At 35.6% G+C, this 21,853-nt stretch overlaps 1 protein-coding gene across 6 annotated transcripts in view; it reads left to right on the forward strand.

Moving 5' to 3' along the window:
* LOC145267032 (uncharacterized) overlaps positions 1 to 21,853 on the forward strand; it is a 432,374-nt gene that overhangs the window by 358,994 nt on the left and 51,527 nt on the right. For all 6 annotated transcript variants that reach the window (XM_080122972.1, XM_080122969.1, XM_080122971.1 and 3 more), the window contains 6 exons: positions 3,881 to 4,008; positions 7,364 to 7,565; positions 10,874 to 11,013; positions 12,642 to 12,756; positions 15,355 to 15,563; positions 17,465 to 17,640. In XM_080122972.1, coding sequence (XP_079979098.1) covers positions 3,881 to 4,008; positions 7,364 to 7,565; positions 10,874 to 11,013; positions 12,642 to 12,756; positions 15,355 to 15,563; positions 17,465 to 17,640 — 970 coding nt within the window. The remainder of the gene's footprint in view (positions 1 to 3,880; positions 4,009 to 7,363; positions 7,566 to 10,873; positions 11,014 to 12,641; positions 12,757 to 15,354; positions 15,564 to 17,464; positions 17,641 to 21,853) is intronic.

Here is a 21,853-nt window from a genome sequence, read left to right on the forward strand (position 1 = left end):
ATACTATTGCAGAGCAAATATGTTTTATTTTTTTATTACCGTTTTATCTGTTTGGTTACATATGTTTCGGATGTTGGACCATGTTTACGATCCAACAGCCTCGTCAGACCGCACAGAAATGGTTGTTAGTATTTGGAAGAAGTGTTTTATAGGAAATACGAGAAAAACAAAAAAAAGGGGGGGGGGGGTAAGAGATAATAAGGGGGAGGGAGACGGGTATCGACAATATTTAAGTTTTGAAGGTTAAAATACATTAGATTGTAGTGTGTGTGTGGGGGGGGGTAGCAGATTCAGGTAGGCGTGGGTGGAGATATATGGATATAGGTATAATCACGTTGACATGCTGAAGTTAAGCAGTGTTGAGCCTGGCTAGTACCAGATGAGTGAAAACAGGGAAAATCACTTATTTTGGCATTGTTTCCAGTCATACTGAACCTCCACTTGCCGTTGGTATTTAACAATGCCGACTTGGGAGAAGTGCGGTTAGAGATTGAGCAACTCTTGCCACAAAAAAATTCCACCTGAACTGCTTTTATGATGATTTTCTTGATTGTTTCATATATATGCCGATATATTAAAATGCAAGCCGAGACTTTAATTCAAAGGAATTGGTCCAGAGTAAACTTTTGACAGTTAAGTCTATAATCCTCAAAAACGACATTAGTTTGAAAATTTTACTAAATTTTATAATAAAAAAAAAAAAAAAAATGTAACTTTTTTTAACACGTTTCTTCGTACGGGCAATAAACCAGGTAAAGATGGAAACGGACATACCCAGTATGAAATAGTTATTCATTTGCTTATTTTTCTGTTTCATTTATTTTTTTTTTAATCTAAAATAACAAAGCAAATATTGATTTGCATTTGGTTAATAATTTTCCTCTAAACAAGTTCTATTATAACCATTACAGAAAGGTGCTAATTTTAAAATTTCACTTTTATAGATATATAGATAACAGACAACCGTACTTGTGTAGGTTTCTTGGGGTTTTAAATGAATTGTGTAAGTTGCCTGATATATTTTTAACTGATGGCTCACCACTTAAAAAGGCTAAAAGACACTCGAGGATATAAGGGTTCCGAGTTTTGGAAATGAGGATTGATTATTTGGATTATTTGGATACTTTCGACTTTCATTCTTATCTTAAGTGAGATTTTCACAACATTTACGTCACAAGTTCTCGTGGCGCAGCGGATAGAATACCTGTTAAAATTCAGTTATAAAAGTTACACTCTTCTGGAAGTTGGAGGTTCAATGTTCAGTGCGGACGATTATCAAGATATAATTGCGAATTACTTAATTATTTGAGTTTTTGTTCCCATTTTGTTCCTCTAAACAAGTTCTATTATTACAGAAAGGAGCTAATTTTAAAATTTCACAATTAATACTACTATTTGAGTTTTTGTTCCCATTTATATTTATTTCTTTATATCTTTCATTTCTAAATGTTGTCATATGATAACTATTTCTATTTTTAAATGAATAATTGACTTCTATGTATTTATTTATATGTCTGCAGTTGGTTATACATTCTTGCTTTCTGTTTAATAACTTACATTAACTTTTATCATTATAAATTTCCTTTCTACTATTTTTATAATAAAAAAATTAAAATTCACAATTAATCTTATCTTTTAAATAATATAGTACTATTTTTATATCTTTTATTTCTAAATGTTGTCATATAACTATTTCGACCCAACTATCACTCGTATATATTATTATTATTATTATTTATGACTGCTTATACCTTTGAATGAACAATTATAACTCTTATATATTTTTATCATTATTATATGATATTTATTTCTTCCCTTAAATGAACAACTGTAACTCCTATATATTTTTTTCGTCATTATTATATATGATAATCATTTCTTCCCTTAAATGAGCAACTGTAACTCCCATATATTTTTTTCGTCATTATTATATATGATAATCATTTCTTCCCTTAAATGAACAACTGTAACTCCTATATATTTTTTCGTCATTATTATATATGATAATCATTTCTTCCCTTAAATGAACAACTGTAACTCCCATATATTTTTTTCGTCATTATTATATATGATAATCATTTCTTCCCTTAAATGAGCAACTGTAACTCCCATATATTTTTTTCGTCATTATTATATATGATAATCATTTCTTCCCTTAAATGAACAACTGTAACTCCTATATATTTTTTTCGTCATTATTATATATGATAATCATTTCTTCCCTTAAATGAGCAACTGTAACTCCTATATATTTTTTCGTCATTATTATATATGATAATCATTTCTTCCCTTAAATGAACAACTGTAACTCCTATATATTTTTTCGTCATTATTATATATGATAATCATTTCTTCCCTTAAATGAACAACTGTAACTCCTATATATTTTTTCGTCATTATTATATATGATAATCATTTCTTCCCTTAAATGAACAACTGTTATTTTATTTTTACTATTATTATTATTATTTACGACTGCTTTGTATGTTATGTTAGATGTTAAACATTTATCTATAAAAGGACAATTATTTTTATTTTGCAATTACATAATTTATTATTCATTGTCATCATAAATTAATGTTATCACTACCAATATTTTTATTAATATTTTTTTTAATTCTTTTGTGTATTGTATGCATATTGAGTTTTATATTATTTCTATTGAATACATTATTATTTCTATTATCTGTTATCGTGCAATATTATATTTCGTTTTTATTTGATTTTATTGTTGTTATGTGTTCATTTAATATTGTATCTATGTGGGGATATTATTCAGTTTTCCCACATAAAAGGTGCTTTGGATGCGTGCCAAATTTTATGCGATCGGATATGTCATTATATCCAGTTCGAGCGCCTCCATCCTCCCACTAGGAGGATGTAATTCATGGGAGGATGGTTTCTTGGAGACATTATTCTATTTCGTGGGTTGAGTATTCAGCAAGTCAGACTCTTCATTTTAAAACAGACAAGGCAGGAACAGATACTACACTTTGAACTATTTATTTGCAGAAATATAAAAAAATTTACATTTACAACAATTTAGGCGCAAGGCCATTTAAAAATGTGGGTCACCCTTTATCACCATGACTATAAAATATCTATTTTACTCTTTACTAGAATCATCAATCACCATAATACCACATTTACTCTAGGGGGCCGTCCTACTTAAAATTTCTTAAGTCGTTCTTTATCTGTGCCTAAACCTAAACGTAGATCCCATGAACAAAGCTTTTTTCTTAGAACTGTACACCTGTGAAACACTCTTCCATTTGCCTGCTTTCCAGCTGACTACAATATGGCCGTCTTCAAGTCCAATGTAAACAAGTTCTTGCTGAGCCGTTCTCCTTAAGTAATCCAATTTACCATTCTATGATATTGTCGTTTTGACCAATGTACATTCTTTAACCTGTGGCCTCTGGGCCTTGATAAGTGGCGATTCCTTTATTAAAAAAAAAAAAATGTTATTAAAATAAATAAAAACGTTTATGTATAATTATTTTATCGGTGAGAATTGTGGAGTTGGGGGGGGGGGAAGCAAATAATAAAAAAAATGTTAGTAAGACCGGCCCAACTCTTTCTGTTTTTCGGTTTGTTTTGAACCGAAAATAAGCAGGCGAATCTCTAAATGGAAATCAAAAAAAAAAAAAAAAAAAAACAGGGTGGGGGGAGTTCTGAGAGTGGGTAATGCCCTTCTAAGATGAATGCAATTCGGGATAAAAAAAGATACTACGTTTTGCTTGTTAGGAAAACATGCTGATTATTGTCATCGATACACGCATTTAAAAAAAAAAAAATGTCCGTCTTTTTTTGCGTCTTTTTTTGTATCTGTTGCGAATGAGTTTTTGATTTTTGTTTTTAACAAAATTTTGTTCTTCAGATGATGAAGAAGAAGAAGGATGCATCACAACCCAAACCTCGTCACCTCAACAGTCTGTGATTGAAATCAAAGTGCCCACATATGCTGCCTCGGCTGTGATTGGGCAAAAAGGGGCAACATTAAGAAAGGTAAATAACCAGACGATTTTATTATTCGTGTATGACAAGTTAGGGTACGACAAATGTATGACAACTGCTAAAATAAAATAAAATTTTATTTTATTTCTTAACTTTCTTTGAACACTTTTTTAATCCCCAGTTTTCTTCACTTTTGGATTGTTTTATTTTTATCAATGGTCTGGTAAGGCTACAGGGGAGACAACCAGACAAAGAAAAAAAAACCCTCAGTAAAATTCATCCCAAAGCAGCAAAACTAAAGCTGGCTTGCCAGGACACTATATATACAAATGTAGGCAAATTTGGACATATTTTATTGGTTTGAAAATATAGGTTCTTTTTACCAATAAAATTTTAACCATAGAATAGTATTATAATCTTCAAAAAGCCTGCAAATTTTCGTGTAGTTTTGTCGCATAGAACCAAAGATATGAGCATTTAAATATTCAATTTAGCTACGAGTATATATATATATATATATATATATATATATATATATATATATATATATATATATGAATGGAAATGTATAAAAAAGAAAAGAATACGAAAAGTATAAAAGCTTTTAACTTTTCTTTATTCGTTTTCAATTGGTGACGTGCAGGAATACAAAATATTATGAAAAAAAAATTAAAAAACTTTTTTTACAGGTACATAATTTTCGGCCGATCCTTCAGTCTTCATAAGTGTAGTGAAAGTGATGAGCATATATGGGGGAAAGGAAAAGGAAGGAGGAGAAGGAGGAGGTATAGCCAATGAGAAGGTGCCACGTCAGTTTTAAAAATATGATGATTGTGACGTCTTGTCAGACGAGTGCCACTCCCTCAGACATTTAAAATCCATGAGCCCAAATGCCTGAGGGACAATACAAATATGATGTTACAGAGTCTTAGTTTTGTACGACAGCTAAGTCTCTCTCTCTCTGTTCAAAATGTTCAGATCCAGCAAGAGCAAGATAGCCAGCAACAAATTAAACTGCAGACCAGCTTAATGCGGATAATGGTCTTCCGTTTTATGGTTTTTTAAATCAGAGAAAAAAAAAACCATTTAAAAATATACACATATAAGTACACACATACACATATAAACGAAAAATACACATATACACATATAAACGAAAAATATATATACATACCACCTTTTTTTGCCAATTTTATGAGTTCCAAATCTCAGCGACTATTGATCAGAATTTAGCAAATGAAGGCTCATTGGAAAGCTAATGACCTGTATTGGATAGTGGGCTATGTGACATTTGCCCTTAAGATCGTACATTAAGGGGATCATCCAGAGCCTATATTGGTAGTTTTTTGACAGCCATAAAATGTTTCAGTCATAGTCACTTGTTTTCTTAGTTTGCATATGAATTACAAAATATCTGATATTTCCCCAAAACCTCTGGTTTTGGTGGAGGAGAAACTAAAACTTCCTGCTATGGTTTTAAATGATCTGAAATAACAGTAAGGGGAGACTTGATTCCAAATATTTCTCATATGTTATATCTATCCTCTTTGGTTTTCATACATAAGTACATTTCACAGTGTATAAGGATTATTTGATACGGAAGATATTCATAATCGTACTTCATTTCCAAAAGAGGGGAGATATAACATATGAGAAATATTTGGAATCAAGTCTCCCCTTGCTGTTATTTCAGATCATTTGAAACCATAGCAGCAAGTTTTAGTCTCTCCTTCATCAAAGTCAGATGTTTTGGGGAAATTTATACAGGGTGACCCCCCCCCCAAAAAAAAACCCAAAAAACATAAAAAGTATATCTAGAACATATGCGGGGAAAAAAAGGGCAAAGATCCTAGTGTTTTGATGTGATGTTTTGAATATAATAAACTAGTTATGACCAAAGTTTCATTTCATTCGGACAAAACACTAAGGAACGGGGCCTAATTAGAGTTGGGGCCCGTTTTTTTTGGTCACCCTGTAATATGTATTTCCATGTCCTTCATTTATGTTTTTTTTTTTTTTTTAATTTTTTACAGTGATCACCACTTATCAAGGCCCGGAAGCCACTCAGGGATAAGGGTTATTGCAAGTACATTACGTTAGTGTGGAGATTTGATGAAGTGTTTACTTAAGGGGGCGGTTCATTAGGAATTTGTTAACATTGGACTTGAAGACATCCAAGTTGTAGTCCGGAGGGAAGCAGGCAGACGGAACAGAGTTCCACAGGCGTGCAGTTCTAAGAAAGAAGCTTTGTTCATGGAATCCGCGTTTTGATTTAGGCACAGATATAGAGTGGGGGAAATTTTTCACAGTGGATTCAGCTAGACGGGTGTTTTTCGTGAAAGATTGGCGAGGGGGGACCAGGGATTGGAGCTCAGACGAGCACCTGCCATGGAAATAACGATAAAACAAGGATAGGCTTGCAACGTCTCTTCTGTGGGAGAGAGGTTGCAGGGTAGAGAAAAGGGCATCCCCACTAAGCCATGAAGTCTATTTTGTACTCTGTCAAGGCAGGATAGGCTGTTTTTTTTCTTTCTTCTTTTATTATTAGCTCTTCTTTAATGATCCCCATTTTATAGTGACTATGTTTTTTTTTTTATTACCTACATGTATACTACCCATCCGATTCACCCTTATGTTTTACCTACTTTTAATTACTTTATCCTATTCCTTCATTCCCATTTTATATGTAACTTTCATTTAGCCAGTTTTTTTTTTATATTTGCATTTTGTATAATTCTCCTTTTCTGATGAGAAACATTTAGTTTCGAAATGCCATGGCCTAAAGAGGTTTATTTTTCTTAACTTTATTATATCAAGAGGAAAATTATGTATAACTTTTATTTCTCATCTTTCATTTAATATTATGGGCCCTGTTAGTGGAGCATTAGAATACGCCGACTGCCCCCCCCCCTGCAGAGGGTAAAAGCCCCTCAATGGGGGTCCTGGATATGACCTTAAACTATATCCAGTGGTGAGGCCCCAGCTTGTGGGCTTTGGGGAGTGTGGAGCCACCCTTTAATTACCATTGCTCCCAGGTCCACTCTGACCCGGAGTGGTAGTACCTGTTAGGGTCCCAACTATGGGTTAAATAGAAACGGACGTGAAAACAACAAATATATTTTATTAAAAAAATTTTTTCTTCAAAATCTTTGGATTCGGCATTAAATAACCCGAAAAGGGTTGATATGCCGTAAAACAACCAACCAACCAACCATTTAATATTATTGTTTGCTCCACTTAAGTGTTGAGCTGTTCTTATCTTGATAAGTTTTTCTTTGTTAAAGATTTATTCATAATTTTATATATATATATATATATATACAGAGAGAGAGAGAGAGAGAGATAACGTTTCTACTGAAAAAAGGTCAAACTTTTTTATTTTCATATATTTTTTTTTAATTTTCAGATTGAAAAAACCAGTCGTGCCCGATTAGAATTCAAAGAAAACGAAGATGAATCGTCGGCAGAAAAAACGCTATTTATTCATGGCCGCAATAGAAAAGCCGTCCAAAAAGCAAAAAGTATGGTGTGTTCGATTATTGCGGATGTTCCAGCCATCATTTCCGAAGATTTTTACGTTCCCAATAAATGCACAAGAATGATACTTGGTAAGCATTTATCCTCTTTTTCATTGGTTGAAAATTAAACATACATATATGATTGTTTTTCATTGGTTGAAAATTAAATATTTGTACATTATTCCTGTTTTTCATTGGTTGAAAATTAAATATACATATGATTGTTTTTCATTGGTTGAAAATTAAACGTACATGTATAATTATACCACATAAAATTGATTTTGTTACATAACATTGCCGAGTCTATTAATGAGGAGTTATAATAATTGAGGGAGGAGGTTATGAAAAATATTTGTAGGCATATACAAAAGTGTGTCAAACTGTCCAGTCCTTGGTAAAGCTGATGGAAATTGTCAGGATGCAACTATATACATTATTGTTCCTATTTACTATGCCTCCCCACGGGACAGAGTTAGACACCAGGGTCGTTTTTTAATGTGGAGAAATGGTACAAAAATAAAAATTGTATCAGTCGTGAAGGATTTCTCCTCCACTGAAACAACCAGAAATTGAAGTGTAGATCTGAAGAACAGATACTACACTTTGATCTTGACCCAAAGGCCCAGATTGCAACTATATACATTATTGTTAAGACACCTATGACGAGCATAGTGACCACCGAATGATTGATGGAGATACAAGCCAAATTAGCCAAAAATTGTGATTGCGAGTGTATGCAATGAAACAATTGTGAAATGAGTACAATTTCTTGAAGGGTATGACGTTGCAAGCATGGAGGAAAACGGGTAGGTTTAGGGTTAAGGTTACAGTCTATGAAATCATAAATTTACCTCCATGCTCATAATTTGTCCAGGACACTGTTCATCTCTTTAAAACAGGGTTACCCAAACTTTTCCAGGCTGGCACCCCTTTAGCTTCTAGAATAGACTACTAGCACCCCTTGGCTTCTAGAATAGGCTGCTAGCACCCCCTTGGCTTCTAGAATAAGCTGCTAGCACCCCCTTGGCTTCTAGAATAGGCTGCTAGCACCCCCTTGGCTTCTAGAATAGACTGCTAGCACCCTCTTGGCTTCTAGAATAAGCTGCTAACACCCCCTTGGCTTCTAGAATAAGCTGCTAACACCCCCTTGGCTTCTAGAATAAGCTGCTAACACCCTCTTGGCTTCTAGAATAAGCTGCTAACACCCTCTTGGCTTCTAGAATAAGCTGCTAACACCCTCTTGGCTTCTAGAATAAGCTGCTAACACCCCCTTGGCTTCTAGAATAAGCTGCTAACACCCCCTTGGCTTCTAGAACAGGCTGCTAGCGCCCTCTTTGTTTCTAGAAGAGACTGCTAACACCCTCTTTGTTTCTTGAATAGACTGCTAACACCCCCTTGGCTTCTAGAATAGAAATCATAAATCTTTCTATTATTTACCTCCATGCTCATAATTTGTCCAGGACACTGTTCATCCCTTTAAACAGAGTTTCCCAAATTTTTTCTAGAATCGATAGCTAGCATCCCATTAGATTCTAGAATAGGCTGCTAGCAACCTCTTTGCTTCTAGAATAGACTCCTAACACCCCCTTAGCTTCTAGAATAGACTCCTAACACCCCCTTAGCTTCTAGAATAGACTGTTAGCAACTCCTTGGCTTCTAGAATAGGCTGCTAGCACCCCCTTGGCTTCTAGAATAGGCTGCTAGCACCCCCTTGGCTTCTAGAATAAGCTGCTAACACCCCCTTGGCTTCTAGAATAAGCTGCTAACACCCCCTTGGCTTCTAGAATAAGCTGCTAACACCCCCTTGGCTTCTAGAATAAGCTGCTAACACCCCCTTGGCTTCTAGAATAAGCTGCTAACACCCCCTTGGCTTCTAGAATAAGCTGCTAACACCCCCTTGGCTTCTAGAATAAGCTGCTAACACCTCCTTGGCTTCTAGAATAAGCTGCTAACACCCCCTTGGCTTCTAGAATAAGCTGCTAACACCCCCTTGGCTTCTAGAATAAGCTGCTAACACCCCCTTGGCTTCTAGAATAAGCTGCTAACACCCCCTTGGCTTCTAGAATAAGCTGCTAACACCCCCTTGGCTTCTAGAATAAGCTGCTAACACCCCCTTGGCTTCTAGAATAAGCTGCTAACACCCCCTTGGCTTCTAGAATAAGCTGCTAACACCCCCTTGGCTTCTAGAATAAGCTGCTAACACCCCCTTGGCTTCTAGAATAAGCTGCTAACACCCCCTTGGCTTCTAGAATAAGCTGCTAACACCCCCTTGGCTTCTAGAATAAGCTGCTAACACCCCCTTGGCTTCTAGAATAAGCTGCTAACACCCCCTTGGCTTCTAGAATAAGCTGCTAACACCACATTGGCTTCTAGAACAGGGTACTAGCGCCCTCTTTGTTTCTAGAATAGTCTGCTAACACCCCCTTGGCTTCTAGAATAGACTGTTAGCAACTCCTTTGCTTCTAGAATAGACTGTTAGCAACTCCTTGGCTTCTAGAATAGACTGTTAGCAACTCCTTTGCTTCTAGAATAGACTGCTAATATTCCATTGGCTTTTAGAATAGACTGCTAATACTCCCTTGGCTTCTAGAATAGAATGCTAGCACCTCCTTGGCTTTTAGAATAGGCTGCTAACACCCCCTTAGCTTCTAGAACAGGCTGCTAACACAACCTTTGCTTCCAGAATAGACTGTTAGCAACTCCTTGGCTTCTAGAATAGGCTGCTAGCACCTTTTGGGCTTCTAGAATAGACTGCTAACACCCCCTTAGCTTCTAGAATAGACAGTTAGCAGCTCCTTGGCTTCTAGAATAAGCTGCTAACACCCACTTGGCTTCTAGAATAGGCTGCTAGCACACTCTTTGCTTCTAGAATAGGCTGCTAGCGCCTCCTTGGATTCTAGAATAGACTGCTAACACCCACTTAGCTTCTTGAATAGGCTGCTAGCACCCTCTTTGCTTCTAGAACAGGCTGCTAGCAACTCCTTGGCTTCTAGAATTAGCTGCTAACACCCCCTAAGCTTCTAGAACAGGCTGCTAGCACCCCCTTGGCTTCTAGAATAGACTGTTAGCAACTCCTTGGCTTCTAGAATAGACTGCTAACACCCCCTTGGCTTCTAGAACAGGCTGCTAGCAACTCCCTTGGCTTCTAGGATAGACTGCTAACATCCCCTTGGCTTCTAGAATAGACTGCTAACACCCCCTTAACTTCTAGAATGGAAACATGTAAGCTTTTTTTAAATGAAAACAATATTATAAACAATGATGATGATGATCAGCAGAATATTATTTTTTTAAAAAAATCTTTGTGATTGGTCGCTGAGCCGTTATATGATTTTTCAAATTTTAATACATTCAAGCAGTGGAAGAGTTAAATATTGAATATTTCTTGTATCTTTCAGGCAAAAAATCCGGAACTCTCCAAATGATAAGGAGGGTCAGTGGTGCCAAGGTCAACTTGGAAAGGGTCGACATTACAGACCCAACTTATATGAGACTTATCACTCTCACAGGAACAAGAGAACAAAATGAACTTGCAAAGGTTGGTACAGATTTTAAGCTTTTTTATTATTTCTTTTATTTGCTTTCCTAAATTTTTTTTTTTTTAATTTTTTTCTTAGACCCTTTATGACCTAGTTGAACTAATTTGTTCAATATCACTCCCCACTCTCTCACCTTCACCCGCCTGTTGCGGACGATCGTCGACCTCCGAACCCTTCTACTGCCGGTGATAATTCTTGGCCGTCTAAGTTACGGGTATGGGGTGGTGACTGAATTATCGGTGGATCGTCTAGTTATACGTCCTGGACCAGTTTGTTGTGTACCCTCTTAACGACGAACGTCGTCGAAAGAGGGCCGTGGATTTGTGGTGTAGTTTAAAGAAAAACAGGACAAACGATTATATACACCATAATATATTCAAACGAAACAGTAGAGTTCTTATCACTCTTTCAGAGCTTTGAAGGAAGCGATGTGTTAACGTTCTACAAACAATGTCGAAGGCGTCAGCTTTCAAACTTATTGAGTGTTTGCCTCTGGGGATCTGAGGGAACGCGCATGTCTCAAAAGCCCCTCGGCTCTATGCATCTATCTTTGTTCATCTGCGAGTCTGTCACTCTGGCATTCTCGGCCTCTTCACCCTGCCCTTCCGGGCAGTCTCTGTGGTTTATCTCTCTAACTTGGATATATATATAACAGCCTTCAAGTTTGGCCTCTGAATCCGACGCAGATATGATTTCACTGACAGATATATATTCAATTGTCAATTCATAAGCTGATTTGTCATTCCTAAAAATAACACAATCGCTTCCCTCAAATATCCGATTGAGTTTCAAACAAACAGTTACACATAGTTGTCCCCCCTTACTTACTTCGTTACATTCAGTCGTAAATAAATGACATAAAGTGGGAATTGATTCAACACACCTTTTACATATTAGTTCGGTATCTGGATAGATGCCAGATACTTCCAAATTGCAACTGTCGATTACTTCCATTTGATATGTCGCGATCTGTCGCAGAGAAAAGGTTGGTTCAGTTTTCAAGCTTTTTCATTTTTATTATTTCTTTAATTGGCTTTGTTGTTAAATTATTTTAAATATGTACATGACCTGCCCTAGGTAAGGACATTTTTTTCATATACGTGCTGTAAATTTCCTGTCCTAGAGACAATACAATTATTTCATACATATAATACCCGTCCTAGGATAGGTAAAATATTCTTTTACTCAAGATGGCAAATGATACATAGACATCAAAACTTCCTCTATCCTAAGAATAATAGGTATGTACAAAATTTTTCTCATTATCTTATATGGTCCCGAGCAACGCCATGTGGCCTTGCTAGTCTATCTATAAAAGTAAGAATGGATATAAGATGTGTTGTTGAATCATTTACGTCACCGGAACTTGTAGGTGATTTGATGTGAGACCATTTTTTTTTTTTTTTTTTTTTTTTTTTTTTTAAGGCACCATTTGCAGGGGATTTGCTGACGAAGTCTAAAATTAGTCATTTAATAAACCTTCCATTTTTTTTTTTTTTTTTTTTTTTAAGGCACCATTTGCAGGGGATTTGCTGACGAAGTTTAAAATTAGTCATTTAATAAACCTTCCATTTTTTTTTTTTTTTTAAATGTTAAACTTTTTTTTTTTTTTTTTTTTTTTTTTTAGAAATTAATCAATAAAAAAATTGATGCTTTTGAGACATTCCAAACATCTTCAGATTCTGTACGATTACCAGAATCACAAGTTCCTCTGGCGGAAGAAACCACAGAAACAACAGAAAGTAAGTAACATTTCTCAGTGCCAGCCTATGGGGCTCATACCTCCTTTTCTCAAATCTTTTGCAAAAAAAACAAAATAAAAAATAAAAACATTTGGATTATTCAGTTGTTATCAAAAACAACAATATTTGATTGAAAAATGGGCGATTTTCACCAATTTTGATGACAATAAAAATATGGGGGTGTGAAACGTGTGTTGATCATCATTCAATCCTGGGTAACATCAGGTCACCCTGCTAGTATATAATAAAAGTATCTTAATTTTTTCTTGCGCCTCTACAGTTTCAATTAGAACAATTCCTAAACAATTCTTTTACAATCAGCAATTGCTAAAGCATATTTCATCTAAACAAACTGCTTTTCTCAAATAAATATTTCTACATAGAAAGGTAGCAAACAGTTTCACTCTCTATCCATTTATTCCTCTCACTCTCCTTATATCATCGTGCTACATCTTTTACATATACGGCATAATCACGTTGACACACCGGTTCCCGCTGGATCACCAAAGTTAAGCAACGTTGAACCTGGTCAGTACTAAATGGGTGACTTCCAGGTGCTGTATGTGCTCTCCGCTTATCTCGGTATTGTTTCTAATTGTCATAGGATTCTCCTTGCCACTGCACCCAAACAGTGCCGATTCAGGAGAGTTGTGGTTCGGGATCGCGCAATCCTTTCCTCACAATTACACGTGCAGCTGCCCCTACAGGGGGTATCCTTTGTCTTTCGAGACTAAACGGAAGCTTACATCTTTTACAGATATACTTATTTTTTTTATTTCATGTTTTTTAATAATAATTCCAACGTACTGCACTATATTTCAATCAAAACATAATAAACGCTCCCTCACTTTTCCTTTACATTCAAAATGGTATCTAAGTAAATATTGGAATGCTTGATTTTTAAGAAATGTTTCTGAATATTAATTTTAATCATTCTGCAAAATTCTATAAATATTAAACGAACACCTCAGACAATATTCAAAATGGTGTTGCTGATTGACCATTACAATCAGCATAAGAAAATTCTCTTTAAACTTATTGTTGACAATGGACTGCTGGACTTGGTAAGCTTGCATGCGAGGTGAATTCATTGGAAGGAGCCTGCTTAACTGATCTGGGGTGAATGAAAACACAATATGTCCAGTTGTACGTATGCTTCATGGTGAGTTTCTGCTACTGTTCTGGTAGAAAATTTTAATCTCTATACAATATGTTTAAACTTTTCCTATGTCTTATAATTTATTAATAAAAATTATTATTATTAAGTATTAATATTATTAAGTATTAATAAAAAATTAAACTATTTTTTTTTTTTAATTGCACAAAATATAAAATAATTTTCTTTTTTGGACTTATTATTAAACTAAACAAACAAAAAAAATCTGGGTTTTTTTTTTTTTTTTTTTGGCAATTAGATGTAAACAAATATATCCATAAAAAAACAAACAAAAACGAATTACAAAAGAAATGAATATTTCAATATTAAGTTAACAAAATGGAAAATTTGGATGGTGGCTTTTTCGATTTCCATGAAGCAATTTCATTATTTCTTGTTTTAAATGGGAGTTGGGAGGAAATTTTTGGAGTTAATCTACTTTACTGGGTAATGCCAGAATACGGGTCAGCTAGTATACAAGATACAGTAGAACCCCACGATACGGCATTAAAAATTAGTAACAAAATACAGAACAGTATATAATACACATGTATAATCAAATAACATTATAAATAACACCATAAGGTGGGGCAAATACCATAACCAGTGGCCAGAAAAACGTATCCCACACCGTAACCCGAAAAACCATATCCTAAGGCCACTGTATCCTGGGGTTCTACTGTACTCCTTTCTCTCTTATATTTTTTGTAGGTTAGTTTTATTAAATTAATTTTTTTTGGCTATTACATGTAAACAGTATGCAAATATAAAAAACGAATTACAAAAAAACAAATATTTCAGACTTTCCAATATTAATCTATAATATAAATCTCACCTGTCTGTTTAAATGTATGTATGTATGTATGTATGTCTGCCTAAAACTTTCAACATGGGCAACGGATTTTCACAAGATCAGTATCGTTTTGAAGCACGACCCTTCGGACGACAATATCAAAAAATTAGCTAAAAACATTAATTCCTTCATGCTCAACTGGACACTTTTCTACAAGGAGTTGCTTTTTTCGGTGATATTTTTGATAGTCATCCCCTCTTTTCGATTGTCTAGCCTTAATTTAAATCTATCACTTCCGGTTTGGCGATGGCCGCAACAGCAAACATGTCACGTTATTTTTTTTTTCACATTCTTTTCCTCGTTCGCGGTACGGGTTCGAGCCTGCCTGCCTAATACCAGTTATCACACACCTCCAAACGTCTGGGCAACGCTGGGCATCCAGGCTAATTTAACATAAAATGATTTTGTGACAGGAAAATTAGGATGGTGGCTTTTTCGATTTTCATTATAACCTCTGTTTTAAATATAAATAAGAATAATGTTAAAAAAAAAAACACCGACCTTCATCGGCTATTCTATCTCAACACAATTTGCAGTAGTCTTTCATTTGATGCATTACATAATTGACATTTTTACTTTGTTTTTGCAGCGCCATCTGTGAGAGAAAACTTGGAGAATGCAAGTGAAGAAGATTTACCCCCCCTTGGGAACAAACGTAAAGATGTGCTGGAACTGATGGTCGTGGCCGTGGAGAATCCCGGCCATTTCTGGGGACATGTCTGCAATGAGAATCTGCCACGTCTTATCCAACTCCAAAGTGAACTTGAGGCCTTTTATGGAAAATCCGATGAGTCGGACGTGAGTGAATATGTTTTTGTTTTTTGAAGTATTCACATCTCTATAGAAGCACTTTGTGTTTGAGCTTGTTTTCCCTATAGACTCCGAAACAGCTTGGCAATCATTCGTATTATTTGGATTCATCGGACTACTGTCCCCATCTTGAGTGTGATTGTCACGTTTCGGTCAATGTAACCTCCGACCTTCTTCAGGTGTATCTTCTCGAACTTGTGAATTTGAATTGAATTTTGAGCGGAATCCTTTATTTACATCATGGGGGTAGCGTGTTCTTGTTCCATCAACCATGACTGGATAGAGGTCCTAAGTAGTTCACAATTGTATTTTTCGGTCAACCACACTGGGGATTGAACCTTCAACCTTCGAAATTCCGTCCAAATTCCCGAGTTCGACAGAAACGTTCCCAAGTTTGACAAGATACACCTGAAGAAGGTCGGAGGTTACATTGACCAAAACGTTATGTAAATGATACTCAAGATGAGAACGGTAGTCCGATGAATCCAAAATAATACGAATAACCAATCCTCATCTCAAAAATTCAGAAAAGCTTGGCAGATATTTTATAAAATTTCATACAAATGTACTTTACATGTCCGGGAGTGTTCTTAGATAGGCTTTGTATCAGAATGCCTCCAATAAATATCGATAATCAAAAAAATCCAATTAAAGAAGAAATAGTCTGACTTTGATGAAAACATTACAAGTGCATTTGAGAAAAATACAGAATGACCCTGGCATATAAAATTAACAGTAGGTTCTTTGATATGACAGGGGCCTGTTCGGAATTAATGCTTCTGTTTATAGCACAACTGAACCATGATACTTGACTTCTGCATCTTAAGCTTTAATTAAAGCCATTATATAAAAATAATTTTATAAAATAAACGGCAGGATCTCTACAGTGCAACGTAGACAATGATGTATTGTGAACTACTGCACTATGGGAAAGCATGTGAAGCTTCCTCCCAATGCATCGTAGCGGGTTTTATTCTAGATCAAGAAATCAATCGATTTGATTAAAAAATGGGCAAATTCATTGATTTTGATGACAAAAGTAGTGAAAGTGTGGAACAATCGTCGATCATCATTTAATCCTGAGCAACGTCGGGTCCCCTTGCTAGTATAAAAATAAAAACATCCACGGCAATAATTTCATTTTGTTTCTACAACTCATCAAATATATATCCATTGCTCCTTCTGCTTCTGGTCCTGGATATGACCTTAAACTATATCCAGTGATGAGGCCCCAGCTTGCAGGCTTTGGGGAGTGTGGAGCCACCCTTTAATTGCCATTGCTCCCAGGTCCAAGTGTATTTTTATGTGTAACAAATATATCTGCACAGGGGAAAATATAACAAGTCTATAATTAAACATTTACAGATTTATAAAGAATCGAAATCGGTTTATTGTATCGGAACTGGGGAAGATATTGGAATCGTCCCATCACTAACATATATATTAGTGATCGGACGATTCCGTGCTAAATTCCAGATTCCGATATGATTACCAATTCCGATTCTTTGTAAATCACTAAATATTTAACCATAAAAGTGTTATTTTGTCCCAACTGCTGTAAAAACACATCTTAAAGGAGCCTACGTTTTCTCAAACGTAAAAACACTCTTGTGAAGGGGGGGGGTGATCTAGAGATTTTAGTCTTACTGGAAGTTTAAATCAATAAATATTTATTTTATTATTACTACAAGAATTTTCTTAAACCAAAGTCAAATAAAAAAGATAATTTAAGGAATCGGTTTTTGCATCGGAAAATAAGCCCAAATTTTTCTGAATCCGATACCCTAAACAGCTCCGATTTTTCCGATTCCGATTAATCGTCCCAACACTAATACACACACACACAAATTCTATGTGAAATTAAATTAATTTCCTAATTTGTTTTTCAGGCTTACAGAATCTGTGAGGCCGTCGAGAATGATGTTGTTGCCGTGTGCCTTGATAAGGGAACGAAATGGTTCCGTGCTCGAATTACAGACGTCTTGAACAATGACACTTACAAGGTGTTTTGTGTTGATTATGGTTATCATGAAGTTGTGTCCAAATGTGATATGCGCAAATTATGGTAAGCGACAGTTGTCTGTGTGTGTGTCAGTGTGTTTGTATGATTGTTTGTCTTGCTAAAACTTTTGAAATCTAATTTGAATAACAATGATTCCAATGCTGTCTTAAAGGACAGAGACTCGGATACATAATATGTGAAATTTAGGACAAAATATTAATTTTTTTCTACCTTAACGACCGCAGAATCTGATGGAAGTGGCGGGGGGGGGGGGTCATGTAAAATTATCTCTTTTCAAACGATTTCAACATTTGCGAATGCATGAACTGTTAAATACATAAATTTGCAATGTCGTGTTACGACCATTGTCGTAGCTGAATTTGTTAGTGGGTTGTTTTATAACTAAGTTTTTTTTTATTTTTTTTATTTTTTTTTATTGCATCTTCATCCCAAACAAGGCACAGTGCCACTTTGATGTACGGGTGCTACTATCTAGGACATAATTTGTAGGGGTACTATGTAGGAAGCTGAGCAGCAACATGTCTGTTTACATTACACTTGAACTTCTGCATGTCAGTACAGTTGGGGAAACAGGAACCCGGAAGGGAATTCCAAAGTCATGCAGTTTTAGGAAAAAACAATTAGAGTAGAAGGCTTGCTTACATCTAGGGATCTCTACTGTGTAGGGGTGGGATTCTGCTGCTTGTCGGAGGTATTTACGTCGAGGAGGTACAAAGGCTTGTAGTTCGTCGAAGCATCTACCATTAAACAGGCAAAGGGATGCAACATTTTGTTGATAAGACAGTGTTTAAAGCTTAGCTGATAGTGCGGAACATCTGTCTAGGAGGGAGAGACTAGTAGCAGATGCATCAGCTGCAATGTGGCAACATTGTAGCTCCATCGCATAGGTGAATGGTGGCCTTGTAAAGGTACAGGATACTCTCAGGCTTAAGTAACTTTCTAGCATAGTAAAGAGAGCCCATCTTCTTTGCAGCAGCCTTGGCAATGCACTCAATGTATCTGTTCCAACTTTCCTGTGAACGTTAAGCTGAAGAGTTAGAATGAACTGCTCTCAGGTAATGTATCATTAGCCATGGCTATTAGTGGTTGAGAAGGTTTCTTGTAGTTTTTCAAGGAAAGGAGCTTAGTCTTGGCAGAATTGAATATGATCATCCATTTTAGTCCCCATTCCAACACAAACGTTTTGGCGGACGTTCTGTTTATTTTTATTTTTGAAAACATTTATTTCTGTAAGTTTTTGCATTAAAAAAGGGTTAACAGATTTTTAAAAAATTTATTATTGACATTTTTTTTTTTATTGCCAGTTAATTAAATTACGACAAGTGAAGCATGCATGGTCCCCCGTGAGTGCACAGTGAACAAAAAAAAAAAATGACTAAGTTCAGCATTTGACTCCCCCCCTCCCCTATTTAGCCCCTAAAGTCCCCAAGGCCTTAACATATTTACATTTGAGTTCAGCACCATGCAAAACTGCTAAATGGACATACACAGAAAATTTTGGACAAATATAGTAAAATAGTCCCAAAAATGAAGTGTTTTTATTAGCCCGAAAAGAGACCCTGGGGCACACCCAAGAGTTATCGCGAAGTAAAGACAAACAAAATTATATAGAAATCAGTTACAACTTTTCAGAAAGTTTTGTAAAAATCCAAGGCATCAATTTTTTTTTAATAACCACAAAAGTATCAATTTTAACCATTTTAACCTGAAAGGAACCTCGGGGGTGGAGGGAGGGGTGGCAACCGGAGTTTTCCTGGAAAATCCGTTCTGTTACTTTTTTTACTCATATCATGTTTCATATATATGACATAATCACGTTTGACACACCGGTTCCTGTCAGATCACTAAAGTTAAGCAATGATGAACCTGGCAAGTATCAGATAGGTGACAATTTGGGACTAAAAATGGGGGGGGGGGACTAAAAATCATTTTTTTTATTTCAATTTTTTTTTTTTTTTTTTTTTTTATTAGTGGTTGATTTGGAGATTCAATTACTATTAAATACATGAATATTACGTAAATCACAAATGTTTTTTTTTTTTTAATTGTAACCACTTAAAACTTTTTTTCATCGCTCACATGTCCCCTTTTCCAAATTCATAGCAGTGGACAGACATCAGTGGATTTTTTCCAAACAGATATAAATTATTACACAGTAAAAATAATTGAATTTAAACAAAAAGGATTTAGCAAGTGTAGACAAATGCAACTTCATTTTCTATTTTATATATAGACCAGGCAACGCCAGATACCACTACTAGTCTATAATATAAAAGTGTGTGTGTGCACACATTTTTTTTGTATGTCCGGCAAAGGCTTTTTTTCAGGGGTGGGCACTATGAGGGGGTTGGTCACTGTTTCTTAGAACTTTTTATATACTCCCTGGATTATAATATCTACGATTTGCAAACAGAGATCCTCTATCTTTTATTTGAGTGAGTATTTTTATTTAATCAATGAACAAAACCGGCAAATCTTGTCTTATTTATTTCTCCTGGTGTTTAATTGTTCTTCCTTTCTGTCTTTTATGACACACTGTTTCAATAAGTAGTAGGGATAGTAATTACAGATAAGTAAATAACACAAAGTTCTCGTTAAGATAGCTCAATAGTGTAATACTAGAGCTGTGTGTGTGGGGGGGATCACTGTTTCTTAGAACTTTTTATATACTCCCTGGATTATAATATCTACGATTTGCGAACAGAGATCCTCTCTATCTTTTTCTTTATTTTATAAAATTTGCGCTGTTTCTTCCTCTTGCCTGTTTGTTCGACTTTTTGGTATTTCGGCATATAAGGCGACCGTCAGATAAGACGAGGTACAAAATTGGAGCAAATTTTAATAAATTTACCATACATCGGTTGTCTACGACGACTGCTAAATCACGAAACCATGTTTGTTTAGCCTAGGCTAGAGATTGCAACACTCGGTATCTTATGGAATATCGCTTTTTAAAGATGATTTTTTTTTTTAACTTTAAGGGTCGTTTTATACGCCGAGATATACAGTATTTTTTTGTTTCTTTTTAAATTTAGAGACCATAATACCACGATACTATCCTGGATACGAACATTATGTTGGTAAATGAATCTATAATATAAAAGCAAAAATGTGTGTATGTTCGTGTGTGTGCATGCATTTTTTTCGGATGTCCGGCAAAGGCTTTTTCGGGGGGGGGGGGGGCTCAGGTGGAGGGGGGTCACGGTTTCTTAGAACCTTCTAGCAACTCCTGCCCAGATGTGGCCACAGTACTCCACCCTTTGACGTACCTGACTTTTATATAGATAGAGAATTGCACTAGCAGTGAGATATCTGCTGGAGCGGTAGAAAGATCCCACTATTTTCCCAGCAACTTTGGCAACAGATTTGATGGATGTGGGATTATATAACCTGAAAAGGGTTGATATGCCGTAAGACACAACAAACCAAAAATAAATGATACCAGTTTTCTGTTAAGATGTTTGAATGTTTTTTTGTTTGCTTTTTTTTGTTTTTTTTTGTTAGTCATAAGATATCAAAGCTACAAAAGTTAAGGTGCTTGAAGTCATTAATTGTCCGCAAAGACTATGAAATGCATAAAATGTTTCTGGAATGTATTATCATGGAGAGGAAACAATTAAAGCTCCTTTGATTTATGAATTAATATATGCTAGTCTACCCTGGAAATTTGTAGCATGGACATCTATAAATATAAAAGCGAAAATGTATGTATGTATGTTCGCTTTTCCTCGATGTCCACGAAAGGCTTCTTTCAAACAAGCGCTTGCTCGCTTCACAACTTTTTAAAACTTTTTATATCATCTATAAATTGTAATATCTACGAATTATTCACGGAGCTCGCCTCTCTATTTAATTTTATTGACTTTCAAACCTTTATTATTCCACATTTCCCGCATTGGCACGCATTACATTCGGTTTTCGGTATAAAAAAAGCAAACCTCGACTTTAATAACAGGCCCAGAGCCAGTTTGTTCAATGTCGACTTTGTCATATCAGACTGTAGCTTTCATTTCGAGACGAGGGAGCGGGTTTTTAAAAACAAACAAACCCATTTATTCAAAACTGTCCCGCACGAAATAACTGCTGAATACCTATCGCCGTCACGTCGATCAAAAACGCGCACCTGTTTGTTTTCAAACACTTTACTATTTTCCAACTGCGCGTCGTCAACGCTTCGGGTTTTTTTCACATACCCTGAAAAACACCCGGGCAACGCCGGGTACCCCTCGCTAGTTTATTATATAAAAGCGAAAAT

The sequence above is a fragment of the Euprymna scolopes genome, chromosome 42, assembly GCF_053919585.1.
Source record: "Euprymna scolopes isolate OS-2025 chromosome 42, ASM5391958v1, whole genome shotgun sequence".
Taxonomy (NCBI): domain Eukaryota; kingdom Metazoa; phylum Mollusca; class Cephalopoda; order Sepiida; family Sepiolidae; genus Euprymna; species Euprymna scolopes.